This window comes from Prionailurus viverrinus, chromosome D2 (assembly GCF_022837055.1).
Source record: "Prionailurus viverrinus isolate Anna chromosome D2, UM_Priviv_1.0, whole genome shotgun sequence".
Classification (NCBI taxonomy): Eukaryota; Metazoa; Chordata; class Mammalia; order Carnivora; family Felidae; genus Prionailurus; species Prionailurus viverrinus.
The window spans coordinates 12,027,312-12,055,102 of record NC_062571.1 but is presented as its reverse complement, the minus strand read 5'-3'; the positions used below and the strand labels follow the sequence as shown (position 1 = coordinate 12,055,102).

Below are 27,791 nucleotides of genomic sequence, written 5' to 3'. Positions count from 1 at the left end.
TGTAAGAAAGTGGTCTAGTTTCATTCTTCTGCCTGTTGCTGTCCAGTTCTCCCAGCACCGTTTGCTAAAGAGATGGTCTTTTTTCTGTTGGATACTCTTTCCTGCTTTGTCAAAGATTAGTAACCAAGAGCACACGGTATACACTGTATGTTAGCTAACTTGACAATAAATTATGTTTTAAAAAAATAAGGAAAAGAGAAGTGGCTTGTGCAACTGAGGAACTAAAATTTTAATTTCTTTTAATTTTTATTAATTTACACTTAAATAGCTACCCATGGCTAGTGGCTGCCCCATCGACTGGGGATAGATCTAGAGTATATGGTTTCAAGTTGTTCTTCTGTTTAAAGCTGACTAAAGTTTAGATGTGTTTTGGGAGACCTAATTATTACTGTAGGCTCTCCGAGTAAAATGAATTCTTCTAAGTCCAAGAAGACGCCTACATTTTTGCCCTTGAACTTAATGCCATCACATATTTGTTGAAAAAAGTGACAATCAGGTTTTTAAATCTTCTTTATTACTCAGGAAAATCATTTTTATGGAAACTATGTCTTTTTGTGGCATTGCATGAAAGCTATTTATTTTTTAGGTATTCATTTTGTCATCTAGAACACAGACCCTATCTGCGTGTCTCCCCACAGAGTAACGTGCCGGGCATTTTGTTCTTGAGCCCCACAGCTGTTGTGAGACAAGGGGACAGTTTGCATTCTTAGCCAGCAGCTGCCAGAAGCACTTCTAAAATGGTTTTGGCAGGAAATCGTGCACAAGTGGAAGCCAAGTTAAATGCGGCTTGAAAAATAAACAGAATGACTTTGGATGTCACTTCATATATAGTCCATCTTTCCACTGAAGATTGTCTTTGCAATTTGTTAACCTGACTAGGCTGTATCTAATGGTCTTTGAGATGCAGGGTCTAGCTCAGGGCCTGAAATATGCCAGCCAGTAGGAAGTTATTGTTACTATTACTGTTATCATTATTTTTAATGACTGACTCTACTGCAAATCTGTTTAATTAATTTAGTTACTGGCTTAACATTGTTGTGCATTCAGGATAAGCTAGATGTAGGTAATTAGTGGTTATGGGTCCCCTCCTCTCTTCTCCTTTCTGCGACACAATACCGCCCACCCTCTGCTCTAAAGTAAGACATTATGAACATTCCTGAAACATTATTTATTCATCCGTTCTGCAAGCAAGCTTATTTTTGTTGCATGCAGGGAATAAGCACACACTAATGTAGTCTGTATTTCCTACAAAGTAAGAGGTTTTCGGAAGGCATAGGTGTGAACATGGTACCTTTTTTTAAAGTCCATTTATTTTGAGAGAAAGAGCACAAGTGGGAGAGGGGCAGAGAGAGAGAGAGAGAGAAAATCCCAGGCAGGTTCCATGCTGTCAGTGTAGAGCCAGACACAGGGTTTGATCCCATAAAATGTGAGATCATGATCTGAGCTGAGATTAAGAGTCGGATGCTCATCCTCCTGAGCCACCCCAATGCCCCTGAACATGGTACCTGTTTGTTTGGTTTTTTTAAATGTTTATTTTTGAGAAAGAGACAGAGTGCGCAGGGAAGAGGCAGAGAGAGATAGAGAGAGGGAGACACAGAATCTGAAGCAGGCTCCAGGCTCTGAGCTGTCAGCACAGAGCCCGACACAGGGCTCGAACTGACCAACTGTGAGATCATGACCTGAGCTGAAGTCGGATGCTTAACCAGCTGAGCCACCCTGGCGGCCCTGGACGTGGTACCGTTTTAAACAGAAGGCACAAATTCCTCAGGCTGGCATATCAAATAAATGATTTTCTTTTGTCCCTAAAGGGGAAACTAACAAAATCTTACTTTAGTCTTTCAAGTCGTTCTTTCCACCAAATTCTCGCCAGAGGAGTTCCAGCCTCTTAGACTCCCCAGAGTGCATACGATGTCAAGTGTTGTCTGCATGGAGGGGGGCTGACCGCTGATGGGTCTGTGCCCAGCAGTGTCTGGTTCTCGTTGCAGACCTTCACGGCCTGGTGTAATTCCCACCTAAGGAAAGCTGGCACCCAGATTGAGAACATCGAGGAGGACTTCAGGAATGGCCTTAAACTCATGCTGCTTTTGGAAGTCATCTCAGGTTGGTCCTGGATATCGCATAGCCGTCCTACCCGAATCCCGTGCGTCCGCGTGTGAGCACTAGATATGCGTCTAGTTAGAGATGACTGTATCAGAAATTCCCTTTGAACCTGGCTGGGCAAGAACATGGTATTATTAGCAAAGAAAACCTTTCCAAAGAGCAGTCTGCCTGGACTTCTTTTTCTGCCCTGCATAGGGAGTAAATTCTGCTTAAAACTGACTAATTAAAATCATGTTTGTACCGCCCACCTCGAAACAAAATAAAAGAAAAAAAGTGACGTTTATGTGACTACCCACCAAGCTGCCCTCTCTACTCTTAGCCCAGCTAGCGCATCTCCCAAATGTTGTCGTTCATGCAGCCAGCCGGTGTATGTGTTGGCGTAACTCGGAAAACATGAGCTCAGATCCCAGAGGGGTTGTGTTTTGCCCTGAATTTCAGTTGGCTGGATTAGAGTTTGGATGAGAGGAGGGATCACCCTTGAAGAAGTGTGACTGGGAGGGCGATGGCAAGTCTGCCCCGATCCATATATCTTCATAATCAGGTGTCTCAGCCCTGGCAGCCACCGCGGTGATTTGGACTAGGCTCTCCTGACTTCCTCTAATAGCTAGTCGGCGGCTCCAGACGCTCCCAGGATACCAACCAGCTTTTCTCCGTTCTCCTTTGTAAGTTGGCTCGTATGTGGACCAAACTGGAGTCTCCCGGCAGATCTGAAAAGCATATGGCTCCACATCAGTCCGTTGGTCTTGAAAGGTTTTTTGGTCCGTGTTCCTCTACACTGTGATTTACAGAAGCCAGAGACCCATCAGAAATAGTCAGATACCGTGCTTTCCATGTAAGGAAGCACCGACTCTGAATGTTGGCATCTTGGTTCCACGTCAAGGAATTAGTTTCTCTGTGCCTACGCTCTTCTTTTTTCATCTGACAGGGGAAAGGCTGCCGAAACCTGACCGAGGAAAAATGCGATTCCACAAAATTGCTAATGTCAACAAAGCCTTGGATTACATAGCCAGCAAAGGCGTGAAACTGGTGTCCATCGGGGCTGAAGGTAAATGAGGTGTGAGAAGAATAACCTTGGCTGCCACACTGATCTCACAGTGGGGGGCAGGTGTGCCTGCTGCCGGATGGATTCTTCCCTCCCTCCCTTCTGTTGCTTGTGTCTGCTTCACGTCAGGCTCTCTGGTAGGCTCTGGTGTCTAGAGATGAGAATAAAAGGTAGCATGAATGGGAGACCAGGCTCCGAGGTTATCCGTAAAGACGAGAGTCAAATATAATGCTGTCTTCTTCAAACCGATTATCGGCATGAGAAAGACCTTAACCTTCCCAGTCACTCTTAAAAGGAACTAATTAATAGGAGGAAAGTGACCTCTTCATTCTCTGGGACATTGGGAACCCTGGAGAGTTTGGTAGGAGCGGAGACTCCCCTGCTTCTTAGTTTACACAACTGAATCCTGTGAACCTGCCACCTGGGGACCACTGGAAGGATCGGGGTCTAAAGAACAGCCTGTGTTCTGTGTATCTGATGACTTAGAACCCTAGCCCATCTAGTCTTTACACTTTGGAAACTCTTGGGTTGTTTTTGGTGATTATGCATTCGCAAGATTTGTGCGTATGATTAACTCAGAATTCATTTAATCTAGAGACATTTGGTTATGAATACTGTATTTATAACTAGACACGCTGCCACACTTACAAAAACCTCAACTGGTCTTTCTGCGTATGGATGTAGTTTCCGATAGCTCGGAAGTCAAAGCTTAGGGGAAACGTACAAGTTATAGGAGAAGTTTATGCACCGGTTATGTTATCACGACACTAATTTGTTGTTGTGTTTTCTCACCTAAAGAAATTGTGGATGGCAACGTGAAAATGACGCTGGGTATGATCTGGACCATCATCCTTCGCTTTGCTATTCAGGATATTTCAGTTGAAGGTAAGAGACATGGTTGAAGATCTGATGGTAATAAGATACTTGGAGTGATTGTGTAAATTGAGTTCATAAAGTCAAATTTGAATAGGGCTTTTAAGCTGGAAGTGCCATTTACATGATTTAAGGAAAGATATGGGAGTTGGGTTTTCACAGGTTTTATATTTGTATGGGAAAAGACCCCAGCAATACTGTTTCATTCACGGGGGTGGAGTCATTTGGGGAAAAGATGAGCACGTGTTCAGAACAGAAGTCGCTCTTTAAAATGAGCATTTTTTTTGAGCTTCTAATTGCTTATTATACTGGTAGGTTCACAACTAGAGCAGTGCTGTTAAGACTTAAAGCTGAAACACTTTTTTTCAGGTGCAAAAAAACAGTTGCAATCTGAGTTCATTCATTCACCCTCCCTCCTTCCCTCCCTTCCTCCCTTCCTCCTTTCACTGTCTGTTTCTGTCTTTCTGTCCCTCTTTCTGTCTTTCTGTTAACAAAATCTCTATTGTTATTGTATCTTTCGGCCCAACAACTGTTCTGTCACTATAATAGAATCGTAATCCTTGGCGTTCCACCGAAGATGAAAATCTTTAGTCTTTTACGCCCACTGTACTCCTAAATATTTTGATGAATTCAGCACTGTTGAAAAGTGTCAAATTGACATTCTCAAAATTAGAACTTGGCCTGTTTAGGCTTCACATCACAAAATGTATAGCCGCAGAACATATTTAAATAAGGCGGTGTGAATTGTCCAGCCAGTCAGCATCCTGTCATTTGTCACCTGACAGGTAACCAGGTACCTGCATGGTGAGGGGGGCGTTGATTATAATTCTGCCCAGGATGGAGTCCCTGTTGACACTGGTTTTTCAGATGACGTCAGTTGCTAATCAACCAACAAACACTAAAAAACCACTAATTTATCTACTGCTGGACCAGATGGCCTGAAGCCTATGGTATTTACCCTTAAGGAGTTTCTTACCCACTTAGATTATTCCCGTCTGGCACTGAAGCCCCACTTGTGTCATCTAAAAATCCAAGTAAGATATGATGTATTAAAATCTCAATAATTCAGCCTCAGAAATGACAGCCAGCTTGAATTAATAAACAGCCTGAATTTGAAAACTTCCATAAATGTACTTTTATTCAAGCACATTTCTTTCATTCCGGCGAAAATAACAAAATGCTTCTTAAAAGTTCTCACTGTATTAAGAGGCGGTAACTCGTAATAACTTTACCAATTTTATGTACTTCCAGATATACATATTTAAACAGTTAAACCCACCTTAAAGAACAAATATGAATTTTTTGGTTTTACTATTTTAAAAATGTTTACTTATTTTGAGAGAGAAAGAGAGAGTGTGAGCAGGGGAAGAATAGAGAGAGAGAGTCCCAAGCAGGCTCCATGCTCAGTGCAGAGCCCAGTGTGGGACTTCATCTAACTAGGAGATTATGACCTGAGCTGAAATCAAGAGTCAGACACTTAACTGACTGAGCCACCCAGGTGCCCCCATTTTTATTTATTTTTATTTTCTTTTACTTTTTTAATGTTTGTTTGTTTTTAAGAGAGAGACGGCACATGAGCAGGGGAGGGGCAATGAGAGAGACGGAGACACAGAATCCAAAGCAGGCTCCAGTCTCTGAGGTGTGAGATCATGACCTGAGCCGAAGTCGGATACTTAACCGACTGAGCCACCCAGGTGCCCCAGTGACTGGCAAATTTAAATTTCCATAGCAGTTGTGAGATTTTATTCATCTACTTTACCTCTGTTTGCCTTGCTAGCCTGTTTCATTTAAACTTTGTAATGTACAGTACATTATTTCCTCCTGGCGTACTTTTTCTTATTAGTTCTATTGGCCAGGACCACTAGATAGGGAGTTTTCCTTTGACACCAAAGCAGGAGACCTTCTTTGGCAGAGGTTTCTGTAATGACAGCCAGCATCTGTACAGCATCTGTACCAATTAATATTTGAATGAGGTCTTAGAACTTTCAGTTGCTTTTCCAAACAAGAATTTTCTAGAGAAGAGATGTGAACAGGAATCATTCAAGTTATTCCATAGCACATGAAATTTTGGGAGTGTGTTTATTTAAACTGGGTTATAGGTCAAAAGGAAGTCAGAACTAGAATGGATAATTTAAATAAATAATTATGGAATACTTATTTTGATATTAAAAAAATAAACTTCAACTCTAACTGAAATGGGAGGCCAAGTTCCAGTGTTAGTCAAGAGTCCGTGTGTTTACAGGGGTTTTCTAAGCTGTTAACACTTAAATACAGACAGAATCCTAGATTTTAGGAGCGGGTTTGAGGAACTGTTTGGATATACGTAACTTTGGGTTCTCCAAGAAGCAAGTGCCAGGTGGGTATTAGATGCTGTCTTAGTCTGCTCAAAAACACCGTAGACTGAGTGGCTTGAACAGCAGAAATTTATTTTCTCATGGTTGTGGAGGCTAGAAGTCGAAGATCAGGGTGCCACTGTGGTCAGTTTTTGATAAGGACCTTCATTTTGGCTTGTAGATGACCACCGTCTTGCTATGTCCGGTATCTCTTCTTATAAGGGTGCTAATCCCATCATGGGAGCCCCACCCTCATGACCTTATCCAACCTTAATTGCCTCCCAAAGGCTCCCTATCTAAATAAGGTCAGGGCTTTAACATCAGAATTTTAGGGGGATAGAAACATTCAGTCCAGAACAGACATGCAGGAGATTTGGGGGGGGGGGGGTGGTGGAGGGGAATGCCTGTGAAGAACAGGAAATGGCCAGTGCGCTTGGCCAACACCCATGCTGGAGAAGGGAAGGGAAGGCTTGGGGGAGAAGAGTCTTACCTGCAGTGTGGTCCTTAGGTCTGTTCACAGGCTGGCGGGGAGCCCTTATGACTCAGTTGCTCTTAGAGGAGCTCCACATGCACAGGATGGCCCAGTTCTAGGGTCCCTCCCTCGCTCAGTCTTTGGCTGGAGCAGCTGAGGAAGTATGGCCGCTGGGGAGTGAGGGATGGATTCAGAGTGCCACCTGGGACCTCTGTGAGCTGCCCTGTGCTCCCAGCAGCAGGACATCGGAGCCGCACACCTTCATGGCTACCACAGGGGGGTGGTGTCATTTCCACTTGGTCAGAACTCAGGTGGCCAAACCTGAAATGCACTAATGAAAGCCTTTCAGTATTATAACAATCACTGGGTAAGGGAGTAAAACTGAGACACTGTGGCCTCTAGTGAATTCCATTTACCCAGGATTCCAAATGGTAAGTGAATTGAATGACAGGTTAGTGAAGTCATAAACTACACACAGATTTTAAAGTTTCCTTTAAAAATGGTAAATTGCCCAAATCCCTGAAGTCTGGTTGTTTGATACTTATGGTATCATAACTTGCAGTTGCTCCTGCATTGTCCTTTTCAGGTCTCTCTTTTTATTGTTTAAAGTTTATTGTATTTATTTTGAGAGAGGGAATGAGGGAGGGGCAGAAGGGAGAGAGAATCCCAAGCAGGCCCCACGCTGTCAGCATGGAGTCCAACGTGGGGCTTGAACTCATGAACCGTGAGATCATGACTTGAGCCAAAAATCAAGAGTCAGATGCTTGACTGACTGAGCCACCCAGGTGCCCCTCCTCTGCAAGTCTCTTAAGTGTCATCACAAGGCAGTCCCTGGGCACAGGGTTCTGGCTCCCGCCCTTCCACAGAGACCACAGGAAGAGAGGATGTGTTTGATGGTTGCCCCCCACCCCCCACCCCAGGACGTCTCCTTTTAGAAAGTGACTGGGAGTTGGGTGCATTAAGTAGTGAGTATTTCCACGCGGACACTTTTTCCTGGCTGTCATTACAGAAACCTCTGCCAAAGAAGGTCTCCTGCTTTGGTGTCAAAGGAAAACCGCTCCTTATAGAAATGTGAACATTCAGAACTTCCACACCAGGTAAGCAGCCAGGGACCTGGGTTCTTACATTCTTACTGGGATCCTTAGATGACAGGGAGGACAGTGGTTCCTTATACTGGTGTCTTCCTGCTTCTGTCTGAGCCATGTTTTATGTATGTAGAGGAACCGAGGCCATAGAATCTCTAATGCTTAAGATCTCTCTGGGGGTGGGTGGGGGTGTCTGATTAAGGTTTGAGGCGCTGGTAGAACAGCTTGGTGTTGATAAGTGAATACCTTGCAGCACCTGAATGGGGCTTCACAGTTTGGGGGTGTAGGATTGCACCTCACCATTGCCTTCACCTGGTGTTGGGAGGAGGTAGAAGGCGGGGCTTCTCGGTGAGAAGGCCACGGAGGCAAAATGCGTGTTCCCACAATGGATCGTCTGCACACTGATGCCTCCCTGTGTTCGACGGGGAAAGACGCTTCATCGGCCAACTTCGTATGCTGGGATTCGAGAGAAGTAGAACACTCACATTTGCAGAATGACAGGAACCTGGAGAAATGAAAGCTAAATGCCATTCGAGAGCACGGTTTTGTCACGTGCTTCAGTATTCTACCTCATGCAGGTCTTCTGTCATTGCTATCTGTGGGTAGACGAGCTGTCTGTATTGTCGCCCTTTATACCGTGGGTTACCTATGAATATAAACGAGTCCCCAGCCACTGTGGGTAATCAGAGAAATGAAAGGTGAGGATGAGCCACAGGGGAAAATCGGGGAGGTTCTTCTGGGGAGACAAGTATCAGTAGAGTGTCTACCAAGCGTCAGGCACCGAGCCTTGAGAGGCAGAGGTGGGAAAGAGGACTTCCTGTCCCTGTAACACGCAGTCTGGAGGGCATGAGGAGCCACCAAGGGCTGAGACCTTCTGCCAGCATAAAAGTCAACCAGTTCCAGACTGGCTTTTCATTGACCTTCTTGCTTTCCTCCTTGGGCCCAAGATTGGCCCAGGCACTTCAGCTGTGTTGCCCCTGGGGCTTCCCTCCTGCCCTGCCTCCCCTTCCTTCCCTGGAGGAACAGAGCTCCAGCTCCCAGCCCTCAGTGAACCCTTGGTCATCGCTGGGAGGCTCACCGCCCTAGGTTGTCTGAAGAATGGTTAGCACAGGTGTCTCTGGGGAAACAGACTGGAAGCCCAGGCCCTCCTTGCTAAGTCCCTCAGGTGCTCACTTGTCTTTGCCTTTTTAAAAACATGTAAAGAACCTTATGGGGAAAGACATGGGAGTACCTGGGAGCTCATGGTGACTTTTCAGGTATACTAAGAATCTTGGAGAGAAGTATGTCGTGGACATTTCGGGGTAGACATCCTCATGTGTGTTTATTGGGTAGACCCTGGCACTTGGATCCACATGGGAGACTTGGAGGAGAGGGAGGAGGGGTTTAGGATGGAGGGCACTGAACCGGGAGGAGAGCAAGACACAGTAGAGGGGCGTCTTCCTTCTCGTCACTGCCGGGTCTCCCAGCCCAGAACCAGAGTGGGCTGGCAGGACGGGGAAGAGTCCTGGGCCCGAAGCTACAAATGAAGAAGAACCGAGGACCCTAGAAACACCCCGGAAAGAAGATTGGTGTTCAAGGAAGGGACCACAGTATACTGGGTTGGGTAGGGAGGGAGGTACATGGGGCCTTTGGTGCATTAAGTGAGACAGAAGGGCGTTAGGGGCCATGCGTCCCAAATTTCGGGGCTCCATCTGACCCAGGGCTGACCCTTGCTGCTGCTTTTTCTCCATTAACACGTGTTCCTGTTCTTCCTGACCATCATGCAGCTGGAAAGACGGCCTCGGACTCTGTGCGCTCATCCACAGACACCGGCCCGACCTCATTGACTACTCAAAGCTTAACAAGGTCATTCTGGGGACCTGGCATGCAGCGTCCCACCCCCCCGCCCCTCAGCATGTTGTCCTGAAATGAGCACATCAGCACTGAACTCACACGAACACCCAGGCTGCCACCAGCATCGTGTCCCCAGCTAGCCTTGCACGTAGTGCAAATGGGAAGGGGAGCCAGGAAAATCCTCTTATTAGCGATTAATTAATTATTAATATTAAATCATGAAGATGGGACAAGACCCAGAGCCACATCAGCCTTTTGGCCCAAATTAAGATATGTTCGTCCATTTGGCTTGATTTACTTTGAAGGTTTTTAGAGATGTGTCTCAGAGATTTTACGCTCCCAGATTGTAAATATGAGAAGTGAAACATCTATGGTTTGGGGTAAAGAAGGGTTCAAATACCCTAGGCCTTCCTTTCAAATTCCCTTTACCTTTCCTGCAGGGTTGAACTGCAGACATTCTCACTCAGAATTGATTAATTTCTCACACAAGGGACACTCCATAATCATCTTGCCATTGACAGAAGGTATTAGCCGTAGCCTCGGAAAAGGGTTTCTGTCGTTCAGTTTTGCTCTCTTTAGAAACTTCAGCTGAGGAAATTTTAATTCTCTGTTTAAGCTTAAGCTTCAGTTCGCTTAAGTTTCTATTAGCATCAGAATCCTTTCATTAACAGTGGTTTAAAAACGTGAATCTGTGACAGAGAAAAGAATGCCAGGCCCCTTCTAAACCTGGTGGTAGGTAGTCCTGCTGCCCTAGACTTAACGATGTGTGAGGATGTGTGAGGATCGAGGGCTAGAGGCATTGCCTGCCCCAAAGATGTTCCCCCAAGCGATGGTTACGGCCCAGTTCCTCCCAGTTGCTGGTGTGCTTCGTGGCCTTCACGTTGAGTCACGTGTTTTGCTGTGGAACTGTTCCTGCTGCATGCTGCCCTCACCTGTGTGGTGCACACGGTCATGGGAAGAGTGTCCTGGCTTTTGCCACCTTCTTATTACTTTTTTGCAATTATTATGATTTTAATGGTTGTTTATGTTGTTGTTGTTTGTTTAAAAAAATTTTTTTATTAACATTTATTTATTTTTGAGACACAGAGAGACAGAGCATGAACGGGGGAGGGTCAGAGAGAGGGAGACACAGAATCCGAAGCAGGCTCCAGGCTCTGAGCTGTCAGCACAGAGCCCGATGCGGGGCTCGAACTCACAGACCGCGAGATCATGACCTGAGCTGAAGTCGGACGCTTAACCGACTGAGCCACCTAGGTGCTCCTAATGGTTGTTTATTTTTGAGAGAAAGAGGGCGCCAGCAGGGGAGGGGCAGAGAGAGAGGGAGACATAGAGTCCAAAGTAGGGTCTAGGCTCTGAGCTGCCAGCACAGAGCCCGATGTGGGGCTTAAAGTCACGGACCGTGAGATCATGACCTGAGCCGGAGTCCGACACTTAACTGACTGAGCCACTCAGGTGCCCCTGGCACCTTTTTAGCTGTCACCTGCTCACTGCCTCCCTCCCGGCCTGTCTCCGATGACAGCTACTCCTGAGAAATTTACTTGTACCGTAACGGAAGGTTGCCTGAGTGCCTCAGCTTTTCAGACACATTCTCTTATTCTGGAGTTATTTTGAAAAGTTTCAGACTTGGAGATAGTGTATATTTTTTTCAGTGAATCTCCATCTTGTTTGCAAAATGAAGCGATTGTTCTAGATCGAACGAGTTTCATTAGCAATTTACGGTGGTCGATTTTTATTACCAATGGTCCACAGACCTGTGGTAATTTGCCATGTCTGATGAGTGAAAAATGATAGCAATTAACAGTAGCAGTTAATACTTACACAGCTCTAGATTAGAGTCGGTTATAAATAAATACGTATATTTATTATACACATACGTATGTATTAATATGTAGGTTGCACATGCATAGATATCACACATACATATATTCATACATGTACTAATATGTATATTGTGTATATATATTATTTTGTGTATGTTACATATACATGCATAGTCATTCAGTACAATGCACAGTAAAATATAATGCACTGATGAAGTAGGTACTATTATTATCCCAGTTTTATAGATGAAGGAAGTAATGGAATTCAGAAATCTGCCCAAGGTCACATGGCCAGTAGCTGAGCCAAGAAAATACTTAACTGCCACATTTTCTCTCTCTCAATCACAGTATAAATGAGGTAGTTTTCACAGAGTTGCAGAATCGTTGTTGTAATTTTTTTGAGAGCGAAAGAGAGAGAGAGAGTGTCCAAGTGAGTGAGGGGCAGAGAGAGAAATGGGGCTTACACGATGTATGACTTGAACTCACAAACTGTGAGATCAGGACCTGAGCTGATGTCAGGTGGTTAATGGCTGAGCCACCAAGGCGCCCCATGATTCTATTTTTAATACTGAAATTTTTCTTACGTGTTTAAAACAAAAAGAAAGATACTTTTACTCAGCGATTTGGCTTTATAAATAGATGCATGAAATACACAGGTAAGACTCCCTTGATGATAAGGCTGCTTTTAATGAAATGATGATATGCTTTGTTAAAACATTTACTGGAAAAAATGTTTTGCCTGAAATATATACTCTGTGAGGCCAGGAAGCTTAGTTGGGTTTCTTCGCTGAGCCTCGTGAATGTGTTTTTGAAGGCTGCCCTTCTAAACTCAGCGTAGGAAACTCATTCTACTCCTGTAAGCCATTGCAGTTTCTAAAATGTTTAAATGGCTTTGATGTTAAAATTCATTCAAGCGATCCCAGGACTAACACTACTTTTCAGTTTGATTTTCTATCTTACCTACCCCCATCCCATTTAAGGTTCCTAATAATCTCTTAAGTGGATCAAAACAAGAAGTGTTAAATAAGTCTTTAAATTTTTCTATGTTTCAGATATACACCTCTGGTTAAATTTATTTTGTTATGTTATAAATTAACACACACACACATATAATTTAACCAATCTTACTGTGAAGGTAAATGTAATCTTAAGAACAAAAATTTCTTCACAATTTTCATAATTTTAGTCTTTAGCTTCCCAGAAGCATACTTTTTTCAATTTTTTTAATGTTTATTTATTTTGATTATTTATTTTGAGACACAGAGAGCATGAGTGGGGGAGGGGCAGAGAGAGAGGGAGACAAAGAATCCAAAGCAGGCTCCAGGCTCTGAGCTGTCAGCACAGAGCCCAACACGGAGCTCCAACCCACAGACCGTGAGATCAGGACCTGAGCCGAAGTAGGACACTTAAGCGACTAGGCCACCCAGGTGCCCCTAGAAGCATAATTTTTGCTCTTGGTAGCCATCTTGGTAGCCATCTTGCTCAAGGGTAGCCACCCTTGCTTCTTTAGGGATCCAGATGTTTCACCGGCCACCATATTTTCGTCCTCTTTACCCCTCAGCTTTCTTACATCTAAAACAAAGGTGTTAGACATTCTCCATGATGCCCTTCCAGATCTGGAAAATGTACGTTTCATGATTTCTTCTGGAATCATTTAAATGTTATCAGTAGAGTTGAAAATAAGCTTGGAGGTCTTCAGGCTTCTTTCTGGTCCGTGAGAGAATATCTGTCAACTTTTCTGTCTACAAAGCAGTTGGCCTCTTCATTTGGCTCACATCTTATGATTTGCAGTGTGCATGGCTCGTGTGGCTTTCACATCATTTTTGGTTTTTCTCTAAATGTTTGGAGGGATTGGGAAAAGATAAGAAGGAATATTACTTAGACTCTCATGGTTATGTGGTGGGCATGAGAAAGTCTCCTCTGAAAAGTAAGGTATGTAAAAAACATTACTCGTAACCCCTGTCCAAAAGATACTTTAAAAAACTGGCTATGCTGTGTTTCACACAGGATGACCCAATAGGAAATATTAACCTGGCCATGGAAATTGCAGAGAAACACCTGGATATTCCCAAAATGCTGGATGCTGAAGGTAAGAGGAAAATTGTGTTTACCGACTCACATAAAATCCGTGGACTGTGCATGCTATGGCCACGTGTGGGGGTTTGTAAAACTTTATAGCCAAGTTACATCTGGAGTACTTAAGAATCCGAGGAAGTTTCTGTCCTTGGCCACAGGAGGGTTAAGGGAATTTTCCTTGTACCTGGCTCTTGAATTCTTTTTAAAAATCCTGCTCAAAACCACGTAGCAAAACTATAGTGAAAATAATTTGATAAAAGGTTCAGCTTTGGCAAAGAAAAGGCAGAATGCTTTGCTTTGTGATTTGCTTTGTGATTTTTATTTTTGTAACAACACATCGTTATTTCTCTTAACAATGGAGACAAGTTTAGCAAAGAAATCTTGTGAAGTGTCAGGACTTCACAAGGGAAAAAAAAATCCAGCCAGAAGAAGTTGCAGAATCGAAATACACAATACTGAATGTTCAGCCATCAGTGTGCCTCTCAAGCGTCCACGTTTCATTTTGGGTCTAAATTACATTTAGTTAGATCTGAAAGAAGCTAACTTTCTCAGCAGTTTTTCAGCTGAGCACCATTCATGCTGGGGACTGGTTTCCAGTAACTTCTGTGCTCTCTGCATGTGATGAATTTGTGTGCATTATACCTACGGCACACCATTGAAAGGACAGATATGTGGAGACCATCCATTCAATTCACTTGTTTGTGATTCTCTTCTCACTCAACAGACGTGTATCGAGTGCCCACTGTGTGCAGGACCCTGCTAGGTCCTGCAGGAGATCACGAGGTGTGGAAGGCAGGGTCTTACCCTCAAGGAACTTCTATTACTATGTTTGTTGTTGATACTATTCTTCCCTGATGGTCCATTTCTTCCCCTAATTGACATGGTTGGGGGGAAAGCAAAGAACTTGATTAGAGGCAATTGTCAATCTTCTGATCCTCCTTTTTTTTGGTGATTGCATTTTGAATTATAAACTAGGTGGCTTGAAACAAAGCAAATGTATTCTTTCATGGTTCTGTAGGCTATAAGTCTGGAATCGAGCTGTTGGAAGCCTCATGGTTCTTGCAAAATCTGGAGAAGAGGTGTCTTCCTTCCTCTTCCAGCTTCAAGAAGCCCCAGGCATTCCTTGGCTTATGGTATCATCCATCACTCCAACCTCTGACTTTGTCCTTACATGACCACCTTCTGTCCATGTCTGTCTCTCTATCTCTTTCCCTCTTCTTATAAGGACACCAGTCATATTGGGTTAAGGATCTTCCCTACCCCAGCATGACCTCATCTTAACTTGAGTATATTAGCGAAGGCCTACTTACAAACAAGGTCACATTCTCAGCTACTGGGGGTGGGAGTTAGGACTTCAGTATATCTTTTTGAGGGACACAGTGCAACTCAAAACAGTGATCTTTGAAGTAGGGTTCTAATTTTACCCACTTATTTGAGCATTTAAAGAAATGTTTATTCATTTTGAGAGAAAGAGTGTGTGTGTGCGTGAATGGGAAGGGGAGAGAGAGAGAGAGAGAGGAAGAGAGAGAGAGAATCTCAAGCAGGTTCCATGCTCAGTGCAGAGCCTGACACAGGGCTCAATCTCATGAACCTCAAGATCATGACCTGAGCCAAAATCAAGAGTCAGATGCTCAGCCGACTGAGCTACCCAGGCGCCCTTTAATTTAATCATTTTATCAAACACCCACATTATTGGGTGTTAACACTTGAATATACTCCTCCGAATCTGTGTACGGTTTTCAAAAGCTCTTTAGAGAGAGAAAGTAATAAAATAATGAAGTAGCAATGGAGAACAGTTGCTTTTCCTTTTTGTCTGTCTGTCCTCTCTAAGCCAAGTTTACATTTGTGCGATATCTCCTTGGACTTTTCCATAGAGTAAATAACTACCCAGAGTTTACCCACTTGAGTTAATAGCTAGAATACTAAAGGGAGGAAAAAACAGGAGACATTTAGCTAATTAATGCCTCCTTAATACACTGCAGTTGAGGGTGAGTTCAGGGTCACCATCATTATTCCTCTGGCATGCTGACATGCTTCTTAGTCGGTAGATTTTCCCCCTTCGTTTCTGAGTCCTGGTCTGGGCGTGTATCCATCCTATGTATCCTTCCAGGCCAGTGAGATGTCCTGGTACGCCTTCATTTCCTCCTCCCTTGTGATGCATCTTAGTCTATTCCTTTTCTTTTCCTTTCCTTTCAAATGGTTCAGAAAAAGGCTTACATACTATATTATTTTCTTTGGAATTTCTCACAGGAATCTTCTAGCAGCGTCGTGAACTTGACTGCCTTGAGTGTGGGGCATGTTGTGATATGACTGCCCAACAGGTCCCGGGCTATGTGACCGACCCTTTGTCCTTGCTACCTGCGCTCAGACTTCTCACCACCACAGCACTGTATTAGCATGTCCCTGTTTTGGCCACAGCACGTGCTGGCCGCCTCCTCTCAGAACGCCCACCCCTCTGGTGAAGGCTTGCCTTCCTGCCTGCTGCTGCTGACCTCACTTCCTGTCATTTGTGTTGGTCTCCGGACCCTATGTGGGGATTTTCCAGTGGCTACTTGGGTCTCTCTCCCGTGAACAGGTTACCTGTAACAAACACTGGGGAAACTTTTCTAATCTTACCTGTCTTCCCTGCTTTTAAAACATTCTGGAAGTTGTTTCGCTATTTTCCTCACAAACCTTTCCTTAAGGTGAGCACCAGGCTTCGATTCGTGGGTGCGTATGTTCTGTGTGGATCTTGGTTGACCATGGGGCCCTCCTTGCGTACCGCGGTGGAGAGTCTCTGGGAATGTGCTGTTGTGTGCATTCTGTGGAATCCTGGAGTTCTGATTCTGGCTGTGGATGTGACTTCCTTGCCAGTCTAGGGGTCTTCTGCACTAGCCGTGTTCTTCTCTTTGGCAATTCTCAGAAGTATACAGAGAGTAACAACTTCTTTGATTAGAGCCAAAGTTTTGACAACGTAAGTGTGTGGGGGTGAGGGGGGGAAGATTCATTGCTTTGGCTTCTCTGAGGCCGCACTTGGCAAAGCCCGTGGGTACTAGAACATCCGAGTGGTTAACCTTCTTTTCTCCACACAGATTTAGTATACACTGCCAGACCCGATGAGAGAGCCATAATGACTTATGTTTCCTGTTACTATCATGCTTTTGCTGGTGCACAGAAGGTGAGGATGTAAAACATGAGTCACCACTCACCCTTCACCTTCTGTGTCTTAATTTTTTTTTTTCCCAATCATTTTTCTCTTTCCCCCTCTCCTCTGAGTAAGGAGACCTGTCTGGTTCTGAGAAGGCAGTCATTTGTCTTTTTTTAGTCTAGTTTTCTTTGAAACTTCCTTTCTGTCCATGCAGTAGTATGCTGTTCGTGTTTGTTTTCCAGAAGACTCCATACTGTTACACAACCCCCGCATCCTTTCTATTAATACCCTCTGAAAACCCAATGACTAGGTTTTCACCCTTAGGGAATTACAAGGTATCTTTTTTTTTTTTTCCTTCAACTTCGTTTTGTCCAGTGACGGAACGGAGTTTACAGGTAAAAAGCAATTCAGAAAAAAAAAAAAAAAAAATGGTGTTGCCAAGGTGAAGGAAGAAAGGATGTGTGTTCACACGGTTCTGTTTTCTCTCTTCCTGTTGGTTATTTCGGCAGCTAATGCAAACGCTAGCAAGAGTCACAATAAGTACAAGCCGCGTATATCCTTCTCTTTAGATGTTTTGTTACCCATGGTGATTTCTGTAAATGGCAAGGTAAGTACGCGCAGAAGGCATTAAAAGCCATGCCCTCTCCGGTGAACATCCTCCTTACAGGATCCAGAAAGCCAGCAGTTACAAAGGTGGGGTGGGAAGGTGGCAGGAGAGATGGGGCCTCGGAGCGCTGCCCGGATTCACAGCATCTTGCGAGGTCACATGCGTCGCTCAGAGCGAAAGCGGCAGATGACCCGATGTGGTCAAAAGATGAGCGGACGTGGGCCTCACACGTCATTAGGAAGTGATAGCAAGCCTTGAGGTGCAGCACCCAGTCCCCCCCAGTTAATGCCTCACCTGTACTTTTACAAGCTCATCACGGGGCAGGGGAGGAAGAAAGGCCCTCTGTTGGATTGTTTTAAAGCCATGCCGGTCCAAGTCGTTCTGTTCACAAACCACGTCAGGGCTGGAGAGCCTTCCTGAGCGCCGGCACTGTGGGCCCGAGAAACACACAGAAAATGGATCAGTGTAAACCAATTTGTTCTTCCCTTTGTTCACCCTGGTTTCTACTCTTCATCTGTGTGTGTGTTTGTTCTCTGTGTTATTTTTCCCTCCCTTCAGACATTGTGAACACTCCCAAGCCCGATGAAAGAGCTATCATGACATACGTTTCCTGCTTCTACCATGCGTTTGCGGGCGCGGAGCAGGTATTCAACACGTGTCGATCTGGGCTGCTGTTCTGCATCGGTTTTAGTTGTGTGTGTGTGTGTGCGCGCGTGTGTGTGTATGCGCGTGCGCCTACCTGGGCGTGCATTTGTACGCTTCACATCTTACCCTGGAATCCTTCTAAGTGTTTTGTAATGACCTAATATGGCAAGTTCCAAACTGGGAATTGTTTTTGGTAATAGCTTTAACTTTAGACAGTTCCTGAAGGTTTAAAAAAAATTTTTTTTTATCTTTCCTCCTTTTTAAAAAACAATTTTTTTTTAATCGTTTATTCAATTTTGAGAGACAGAGACAGAGTGCAAGCTGGGGGAGGGGCAGAGAGAGAGGGAGACACAGAATCTGAAGCAGGCTCCGGGCTCCCAGCTGTCAGCACAGAGCCTGATGCACGGCTCGAACCCACGGACCGTGAGATCACAACCTGAGCCGAAGTCAGACGCTTAACCGACTGACCCACCCAGGCGCTCCTATCTTTCCTTCCTTCTAAGCTCCTGATTTTATTTCATTAGTAAATTGTGGGAAACATTTGTGCTTTAGGAAAAAACAGGTGCCTTGAAAATGGCGCCACATTCATTGAACAGTGAAGGGGACATTTGTTGAGGAGAGACGAGCACCTTGCTGGTGTCCCTTATTCTCCTCTGCCTAGAGACTGCCTTCACTGCTCAGTGATCGGTTCTGACATCCTTCAAGACTAATCTTAATTGAAATAGCAAAAGGATAGTAAGGCTAAAACCTCAGAAAAATCCACATTTCTTAAGACACACGTTGTGGGTGATGGTCCCTCAGCTACCTCCATATGCACCTGTCTCTTGCCCCTTCACCTGTCTCTGCTTGGAGAAAACCGATGGATTGGGGTGACAACATAGTATTGTTTTCTGTGATTTCTTTATGACTGTCACCAGCACATGATGCTAACTGCAGATGGGCCCTATGGCGGGCTTTAGAGGCAAGGCTTTGGGACAGATTGGGGGGCCGGGGGGGCAACTTTGCTCTTCTTGATTCATCACATGGTCGTGGTTCGGGGCACTTTGCCACTCCTGGCCCAAGTGCCCCTCCACAAAGTGATGGCCGAGAATTACGTACACCTCAACCACTTCTCATGTACATTAAACAAATCTCGCTCTGTGGAAGGATCCCACCTAGCAAGATCCACATATTTATTTTAGGACAAGAGGTCTTCTGTTAATTCGGTGCAATGCCAATATATATTCAGGAACCAATTATTTTTTGCTTTGATTTCCAAAGGCTGATGGTATTTAGAGAGTTCTCACCCCACTGTCAGGAGGTCAGTAGAGTACTCGGGTGGACATTCAGGGACGGGAGAATTTGGCTTCCTTGACCCATTTATTTCTGTCACTAACTTGCTTGCTGTTTTACGAAGCTTCTGTTTTAGACTAATGGTATCTCCCCGTTACTCCCCACAGTACATTCAGCCTGCCGTGTAAGTCTGTGTAACAAAAGGTGTGAAACGATCCATAGTGTTAAACGAGCCATACCCTCAGCCTTACTCCACCCTAACTTTGAATCTGCACTGTTTACAGCACGCCATCACCTCATCCCCTCTCCTGCCCTCTCACGCTCCGTTCTGTGCATGCGCCTCCCTGTCACAGAGCTGTCCTGTTTACCTATTGTGTTTTACAGGCCGAGACAGCAGCTAACAGGATATGTAAGGTTCTTGCTGTGAATCAAGAGAATGAGAGGCTGATGGAAGAATATGAGAGGCTAGCAAGTGAGGTAAAGGAAGCGGGTGACCGGCAGTCCTGTCCATTCCCACCCAGAGGGTGAGGCACGGAGGGTGAACCCCGACTGTCAGTGTTGCCTTTCTTTGCATTTTTCATCTCAGATGGAATCAAAAGTAGGGAGCTACACTCGATCTCAGAGGTGGTTCGTCTCGTAACAACTTACTTACTGGCCCAAAAGAAATCCTGATGGGCTTCCCAGCCACCCCGAGGCATAGCGGTCGTTTGTGTGTTTTAAGAAGGGGGGGTGTGTGATGCCATTCTCAGCTCTGCACCCCCAGGGTCGGACGCCCCCAGACGACTCGCTTGCCTTACTTGTTTTTTCTCCCTGCTTCATTGGTTACTGACCTCACATAGGGTACCCTGTGTTATTCAGAAGCCCTGCTCTACACAGTGACCGAGCATCATAGGAACTGTTGTGAGACGAGGCTCAGCCTTGTGTTGTCTGTGAAAACCTAGAGGGAAACGTGGGGGAGACAGGGCCCTCCATCCAACGTGCTTGCACATGAGTTTCCACGATGCCTCCTGCAGCTCTTCAGCCAGATTCTCGGTTACAAAAGCACTTTCCACGTCGTTCTTCTTTCTGTTCTGATTTTGGCCGAAGTAGCAACTTGCACAACCTCGTCCTGCCGCGGCGTGGCTTCTCCCATACAAGGGACGGGCTGAGTGCCGTGCACGGCCACATACCCCTCTGGCTTGATCTCCGTGACAGTGACGCATTATCACAGACCAAATCATTTTCGCTCTGACTGAATTTAGCTGATACGTGGTCCGTCCTGGCAAAAGTGTCGGGATCCTGGGAAGCAGTCTTCCAAAGGAGTGTTCATGGTAATCCCGCCGGATGGTGCCGAGTTTCTATTTCCCTCCTGCTGCGATGGGAAGATTCAGTTTGTCAGCAGTGTTTAACCCCAGCAGCCCACTTCAGGCACCACCAGGATCACAGGACAGATACTCCTCAGCAATTACATCCTTCCTTTTCTCCCCTGGTCCTTTGTTTATCCTCCTCAGACCCTTAGACTGCCGGTGTATCACCGTTTTAACTAGCTTTCATTCTCACCTGCTGTCATTTTCCGAGTGATCATAAATGCACATTATTAGTGGCCTTTCAGCTTGTCAGCAATTTAAGAGAAGGGGGTATATCACTTCATGCTTAGAAGTTCACTACCATTTTCACTTCGACCATGTGGGTTTCCTTGAAAGCTAGATAACAAATCAAAATATACATTGGTGGGGAGTCGGTCCCAGATTGACAGTCCATTTCTCTGGTGAATAGCTTCATTAGATTTGAGCTTATTCAAAAGAGAGTTACATTTTTAAGCCAAACCCAAGTCTTTGCTGATTTTCCATTTCACCCTGTCAGGTTTTTGTTTTTCATTTGAAAGCTCCATCCAGCATTTGTCTGCTAATGTCCGGTCCCCGAATTTCCTGTTAACGTCCCATTTTTGTGAAAACATGACTCGTGCTGACTCTAAGTTTCCGACCCGTGTGTGGCATCGTTGGGGTGATCGCCAGTGGCCATGGTGGGAGGGACATGGAAGTTTTCATTCATGCCACTGTGCATTGGGGTGCCGTTTTATTTTCTCCTCTCGGTCGGGAGTTACTGTATTCGTAGTCTGTAATTTTAGGAACGTTAGGTGAATCCCTGCCAATTGTTAGGTGCTTCTGTTTTTTTGTTTTTGTTTTTGTTTTTTAACGGGGGGCAGTTTGCTGGTGTTTTCAGCAGCGTTTCTGTGTTTTGGGAGCAGCTGTTGGAATGGATTCGTCGCACGATCCCCTGGCTGGAGAACCGGACCCCTGAGAAGGCCATGCACGCCATGCAGCAGAAGCTGGAGGACTTCCGGGACTATCGGCGCAAGCACAAGCCGCCCAAGGTGCAGGAGAAGTGCCAGCTGGAGATCAACTTCAACACGCTGCAGACCAAGCTTCGGATCAGCAACCGGCCCGCCTTCATGCCCTCCGAGGGCAAGATGGTGTCGGTGAGCGCCGGGCCGGGTTCCCCCTTTTGTTCAGGGAGCCTGTTCTCTGATGGGCCGCCCACAAGGCCGCCTTGACTTCTCCAGTCCTTGCAGCTACCAGATACAACTTTGGCCCTGTAACCCCTTCCTTCCAGATGTCTCCTCCCCACCAGCATGCAGGTCTCTACCCCTCACTGCTCCAGGTGCGGGGCCTTGCCAAGAGCAGCCTCTACCGCCCTCCTCCCCTCCCTGCCCTCCTGCGACCTGGCCTCGTCTTCCCAGGCCTCCTAGCATCTACATCTCGTTCCCTCTCTTCCCTGTTCTTACGACCCGGCACCTTCCCGGGGCTGGTGCCACATGCGTATCCCTCCCTGCACCTTGGCTTCTCGGCTCCGCTGAGTCACTCACACCAGCACACGGGGGACTGGAAAATCCCAGACACCACCGCCTTCGCTGCCTCCCTGTAGCCCAGGCCTGCCCTCGGCTCTCCTCACAGCAGGCAATCCAGAGGGAGCTGTCAGTGGCAGCCCTTCTCCCCTCCTCGCTGCTTCTTTACTCCTTCTGCCCTTCACCACGCGGCCACCTGGCGTGTCCCCTCCTGAGACCGTTCCTGTGCAGCTCAGCGGCGTCCGTGGTGACATGCTGGTTGTCACTTTTATTTTCATACCCTCTGCTGCTTTGACCCCATTCACCACACCTCCTCCTTGACACTCTTTCCGCCCTGTTTCCTTCCCACTCCATCCAGGGCTCGGCTCAGAGCTCGGCCGCCTCCTGCCCCCTGCCCCGGGGTCCATGGGAGGACGTCTCTCGGGGGTGGGGCTGACCCTCTTCTCCACCTCCGTACTCCCACGCGATCTCCCCCTCAGCACCTGAACGCCGTTGCCTCCCAAGCTGTCCATCTCGAGCTTTGATTCCTCCCCGACATCCAGGTTCACGTACCCGCATGGACGTCTCAGAGCACTTTCAAAGCTGACCTGTCCCCGAGCCCCTCTGTGGCGTACTGTCTTAGCAGATGGCATCACGACCCCCTGAGTTACTGATGCCCCAAACCCAGGCCTCATCCTGGACTCTTCCTGTCTGTCACCTTCTCTCAGGCAGTTGTTCAGCAGTCCCACCGGCTCTGCGTCCAGGTTCCAGATTGTATCTTGTCCGTGCCCTGGCCTGCACCTGCACAGCCATGCTGTCTGCTAAGCCACCTCTCTCTCTTCTAGGGCCCCCCGTGGTCCTCCTCTCCCTGGCCCCTAACATTCACTTTCGGCACAGCAGCTGCTGGGCTCTTTTCAGAATGTAAACCAGGATGTGTCTCTACTTAAAACACTCCAGTGACTTCCTAGAATATTTCAACTAAGGTCCAGATTATATTATATATAATATATAAGCCTATATTATAGGATCCCATGTGATCTGACTCTCTTCCCACCCAGCTGATCCCCACTCCATGTTGTGTCATGTGCCCTTGGTGCTGTTCCCTGCACACAGGGCCATCCCCGCTTCAGGCATCAGTGCTGACTCCCACCTCTTCATGTGACTGGCTTTTTCTGTCATTGAGATCTTGGCTAAAATGCCACCTCCTTGGATGTGTCTTCTCCAAGTGACCTACCTGAAGGAACACCGCCCCCCCCCCCACTAGTCTCTCAGCATCCCTCGACCCCATTTTGTTTTTTACCTCACAGCCGATCACTTGTTTAATTATAGTTGTCCCTTGCACAACACAAGTTTGAACCAAACAGATCACATGGATTTTTTTTTCCAGTAAATACAGGACGGTACTGTAAACGTAGTTTCTTTTATCTTTTTTTTTCTTTTTTTAATGTTTATTTTTGAGAGAGAGAGAGCACACACAAGTGGGGGAGGGAAGAGAGAGCAGGAGACACAAAATCTGAAGCAGGCTCCAAGCTCTGAGCTGTTGACACCGAGCCCTACATGGGGCTTGAACTCACGAACCGCGAGATCTTTACCTGAGCCAAAGTCGGAAGCCTAACCGACGGAGCCACCCAGGTGTCCCTCCTTTTGATTTTCTTATAACATTTTCTTTAGTGTGCTCTATGGTAAGAATATAGTATATAACCCATATGACATACAAAATATGTGTTAATCAGCTGTTGATGTTACCAATAGGCCTTTGGTCAACAGTAGGCTATTGATGGTTAAGTTTTGGGGAAGTCGAAGTTTATACGTTGGTTTTCACCTGTGCAGGAGGTTGGTGCTCCTGTGTTGTTGTTCAAGGGTTAACTGCACTCACTTATTCTTTCCTTCCGACAATCATGAAAGCTACTTGGGGCAGGGAACTTCACAGGTGTCGCTTACTCTTGTACAGAAGTTTCTCCCTAGTGCCTGGCACGCGGGTGTTGTCCAGGAAATGATTGTTGGCGGCTGGCTGGCTGATTGAGCACAGTCACTGAGTAGTAGTCACTTTGAATTGAGTCACCCCGCGGCTTCATGTTTTTCTAGCCAGAAAATTCAAGCCCTGTAAGCCTCTGTCCACATCTGGACGAGTGTCGGGCATTTACTGGCTGATACGAACAACCATATGGGTTGTAAAAGGCCCTGGTGAGAACGAAGACGTTTAAAAGCCAAAGCAGTTGAACAGTTAGTTATTTGGGGATAGGGAGGGCGGGTAGCAAGGAGAAGAAAACGCTGTCGGACTCGTAGCAGAGGGGATTTTATAGAGGATCTCAGAACGTAACCTGCGTTTTCATCCTCGAATGCCCCCAGGATATCGCCGGCGCCTGGCAGAGGCTGGAGCAGGCGGAGAAGGGCTACGAGGAATGGCTACTCAACGAGATTCGGAGGCTGGAACGCGTGGAGCACCTGGCGGAGAAGTTCAAGCAGAAGGCTTCGACGCATGAAACGTGGGCTTATGGCAAGTACACTAGCCTGGGGTTGGGTTTGTCAGCACCGGACAGGGCCACACTGTGCGGTCTCTGCTAACCCTGTCCCTAATGCCAGTGACCCTGTGGGCAGGTGTCCTCACCTCGCCCCACCCTGCTGTCCCAGTACTAAATTTCTTCGGGAGGTGGGCGTGAAGGCGTATTTTCTAGTTGAGCAGATAATGTACTTTTTCACAAAATGGCACTCAAAAATGCATTCTTCCCACGCTTCCTTATGTAAGTCCTGGCCTCCTTCTGTCTTCCCCACTTTCTTTCTGTTTGATCCATAAGTATCTGTTTATTCCCTGTCGGTCAGACAGCCCTGGCCCAGATACTGGCTCCTGCCACAAAGCAACATAATTTCCCATTTAGAAGATCTGCTTGGAAGGAGGAATGCCAGCGATCGTTTTCTATAGTCTTAGCTTCCTGATTTCACTGGATTCATCTATTTTCAGCCCTTGCAAATCTTTCCACAGCCATGACACCATGATCATAATTTTGCTGAGGTAGAGGAACAAAACCTTCTCCCCATAATCTATTTGGAGAAAGGTCAGGGAGGTTCCCCTCACCCTTTGGTTCCTTTTGCTTTAGTGTCGTTTGATGGTTGATGTCGCACAGCACGATGGTTGGAGGCGTGGGCCTGGAGGCAGGGAGGTGGGAGTCCCAGCTCAGACACTTCCCAGCTGTGCGCTTTGGATGAGCTCCCGACCTATCAGTGCCTCAGTGTCCTCTTCAAAGTGGAAAGGCAATGATACCTCCAACACAGGCCTTTGATGTAATGACGATTTAATGAGTCCACATTATAAAGTATTTAAATCGGTATCTGGTGCCTAGTAAGTGCTATGTTGTCACCGTTAAATATATGAACATTTGCTTTCCATTTGTAGCTGTATAGAATTAAATCCGTTAGAAAGTTTTTGTCTTATTTATTTATTTTGAGAGAGACAGAGACAGCGTGAGTGGAGAAGGGGCAGAGAGAGAGGGAGAGAGAGAGTCCCAAGCAGGCTCTGTGCTGTCGGCACAGAGCCCGATGTGGGGGGCTCGAACTCATGGCACTGCAAGATCGTGACCTGAGCTGAAACCAAGAGTCGGATGCTTAACTGACTGAGCCACCCAGGCGCCCCTGGAATTAAATTCTTAAAGGTCATCAACTGGGGAATAAATGTGGGTCCGGTTATAACTGCAGCAGTTGCTTGACTTAAGAAATACTTGTGGGGAAATAGGTGGAGGTTCAAAGAGAAAAGCTTCTCATACTATTAGGAAGGAAACCACAGGTTATATTTAACCAGAGAAAATGAGGCTCTTAAGCATTAAGAAGTGGGGTCAAGGTTGAACCCGAGGGTGGGCCAGTAGAGTACAAGTGTGTCCAACTATCCCAGGTAACTCTTGAGCACTAATCATCGCTAACTTAACCGAGCATCACGATGCACAATCAGTTACTTGTTACTCAGGGTTATGGAGAATGTGGCCCTGTTAGTGTGGACTCCACATGCTTCCCCTCTCTATGTGTAGACATGAGCTTTTAGAACACAGAGGGGCTCGGGCAGCAGCATTAGCACAGCTACAGCCTGGAAACCGATTGAAACAGCACCTCTGTGTCTTCGGTCCCGTCATTCTCGGTCCTTCTCTTGGTTCTTTGGAGTCATAAGGATCGCCGAGAACTTTGCAGGTGCAAGGAAGCCGATGCGTGACATCAGAGTAGTCATATCCCCTTATGCAACCTTTGCAGGCAAAGAGCAGATCTTGCTGCAGAAGGACTATGAGTCGGCCACGCTGACCGAGGTCCGGGCCATGCTGCGGAAACACGAGGCGTTCGAGAGCGACCTGGCGGCGCACCAGGACCGGGTGGAGCAGATAGCGGCCATCGCGCAGGAGCTCAAGTACGTGCTGTGCGTGCTGTGCCTGGGCGCGCTGCTCGCGTGCAGCGGTGCGGCTCCGCCGGGGCCAGGGGCGCGCTGGGAGGATTCCACCAACAGCTTCCCCCGGGGGTTCCTTCCTTGTGCTCAGTTTAGGGGGAACGAAGCTGGAGGCCTCTGTGTTTTTAAACAGATAAACAGGCTTCCCCTGGGGTTCCCTGGCTGCGCCGGATCCCGGTGCCCTCCCGGCCCCTTCCGCAGGCGGCTCTGCTTCTCAGAGGAGGGAAGTGAGTGGGGGGCGCGGCAGGTCCAGACACCGAGACAAAACAAATCCCTGCCTTACCTCCCTGCCTTACCTCGGAGGAGGAGACGTGATGGCCCCGCTTTTTCTTTGTCGACACATAAGTGCTTTCTCATTTCCATGCTTTCTGTTTTATGGGAGGGACCCAGCCTGATTTAAGTCTCGAGGCCCACGTGCTCCCGGGTGCAGCGTCTGTCTGTGGCCGCCCTCTGGGGGAGACCCCTTCCTGTAGTCTTTCTAAGCCTTTTTGGTTTTTAATTTTTTTTTTTTTTTTAAGTTTATTTCCAGAGAGACAGAGACAGTGTGAGTGGGTGAGGGGCAGAGAGAGGGGGAGAAAGAGAGAGAATCCCAAGCGGGCTCCACACTATCAGCACAGAGCCCCATAGGGGGCTTGAAATCATTGACCATGAGATCATGACCTGAGCTGAAGTCAAGAGTCAGACACTTCACCGACTGAGCCACCCAGGTGCCACGAGGGGGGAGGGTCTTTAAAGAGGTCTTGGAAAGGGGCACTTCTGTGGCTCTGTGAGTTGAGCCTCCAACTCTTGATTTCGGGTCAGGTCATGATCTCGCGGTGTGTGAGTTGCAGCCCCGATTCGGCCTCTACGCTGCCAGTACAGAGCCTGCTTGGGATTCTCTCTCTGTCCTCTCTCTGCCCCTCCCCACTCACGTGTTCTCTCTCTCTCTCTCTCTCTCAAGAATAAACTTGAAAAACAAAAAAGTAAATACACTAACTCTCTTGATTAATAAAATATTTCATTCCCTACTCCCGTCCCACTGATACAGCTGCAGAAGTTTGAGTGCCTAAAATCACATAATGATAACTGTCACAAAACAATTTTTAAAAACATATAATAAACATTTACTACCTTACATTTTTATGACTTCCGTGTTCCTCACAACTCGTTAATTACCAGCGACGGCCTCTTTTAAGAGTATCCTACTGTTTTTTTAGCCTTGGTAAATAAACTTAATTATTTGTGATCTTCATAATCCAATTTGTACACTGTATTTGTGGTCTTGACGTGATCTTCTTATGGTT

At 46.5% G+C, this 27,791-nt stretch overlaps 1 protein-coding gene across 2 annotated transcripts in view; it reads left to right on the top strand.

Annotated features, from left to right (window-relative positions):
- Window positions 1-27,791, top strand: part of ACTN2 (actinin alpha 2) — a 73,507-nt gene that overhangs the window by 27,167 nt on the left and 18,549 nt on the right. Inside the window, exons 2-12 of one of the 2 annotated variants that reach the window (XM_047824849.1) lie at window positions 1,986-2,100; window positions 3,026-3,145; window positions 3,941-4,027; window positions 7,830-7,917; window positions 9,672-9,750; window positions 13,566-13,647; window positions 17,927-18,012; window positions 19,670-19,762; window positions 21,513-21,743; window positions 24,438-24,585; window positions 26,322-26,472. In XM_047824849.1, the coding sequence (XP_047680805.1) occupies window positions 1,986-2,100; window positions 3,026-3,145; window positions 3,941-4,027; window positions 7,830-7,917; window positions 9,672-9,750; window positions 13,566-13,647; window positions 17,927-18,012; window positions 19,670-19,762; window positions 21,513-21,743; window positions 24,438-24,585; window positions 26,322-26,472 (1,280 nt within the window). Of the gene's footprint in view, window positions 1-1,985; window positions 2,101-3,025; window positions 3,146-3,940; window positions 4,028-7,829; window positions 7,918-9,671; window positions 9,751-13,565; window positions 13,648-16,705; window positions 16,792-17,926; window positions 18,013-19,669; window positions 19,763-21,512; window positions 21,744-24,437; window positions 24,586-26,321; window positions 26,473-27,791 lie in introns of both variants that reach the window. The other variant, XM_047824848.1, reaches the window with a different exon arrangement.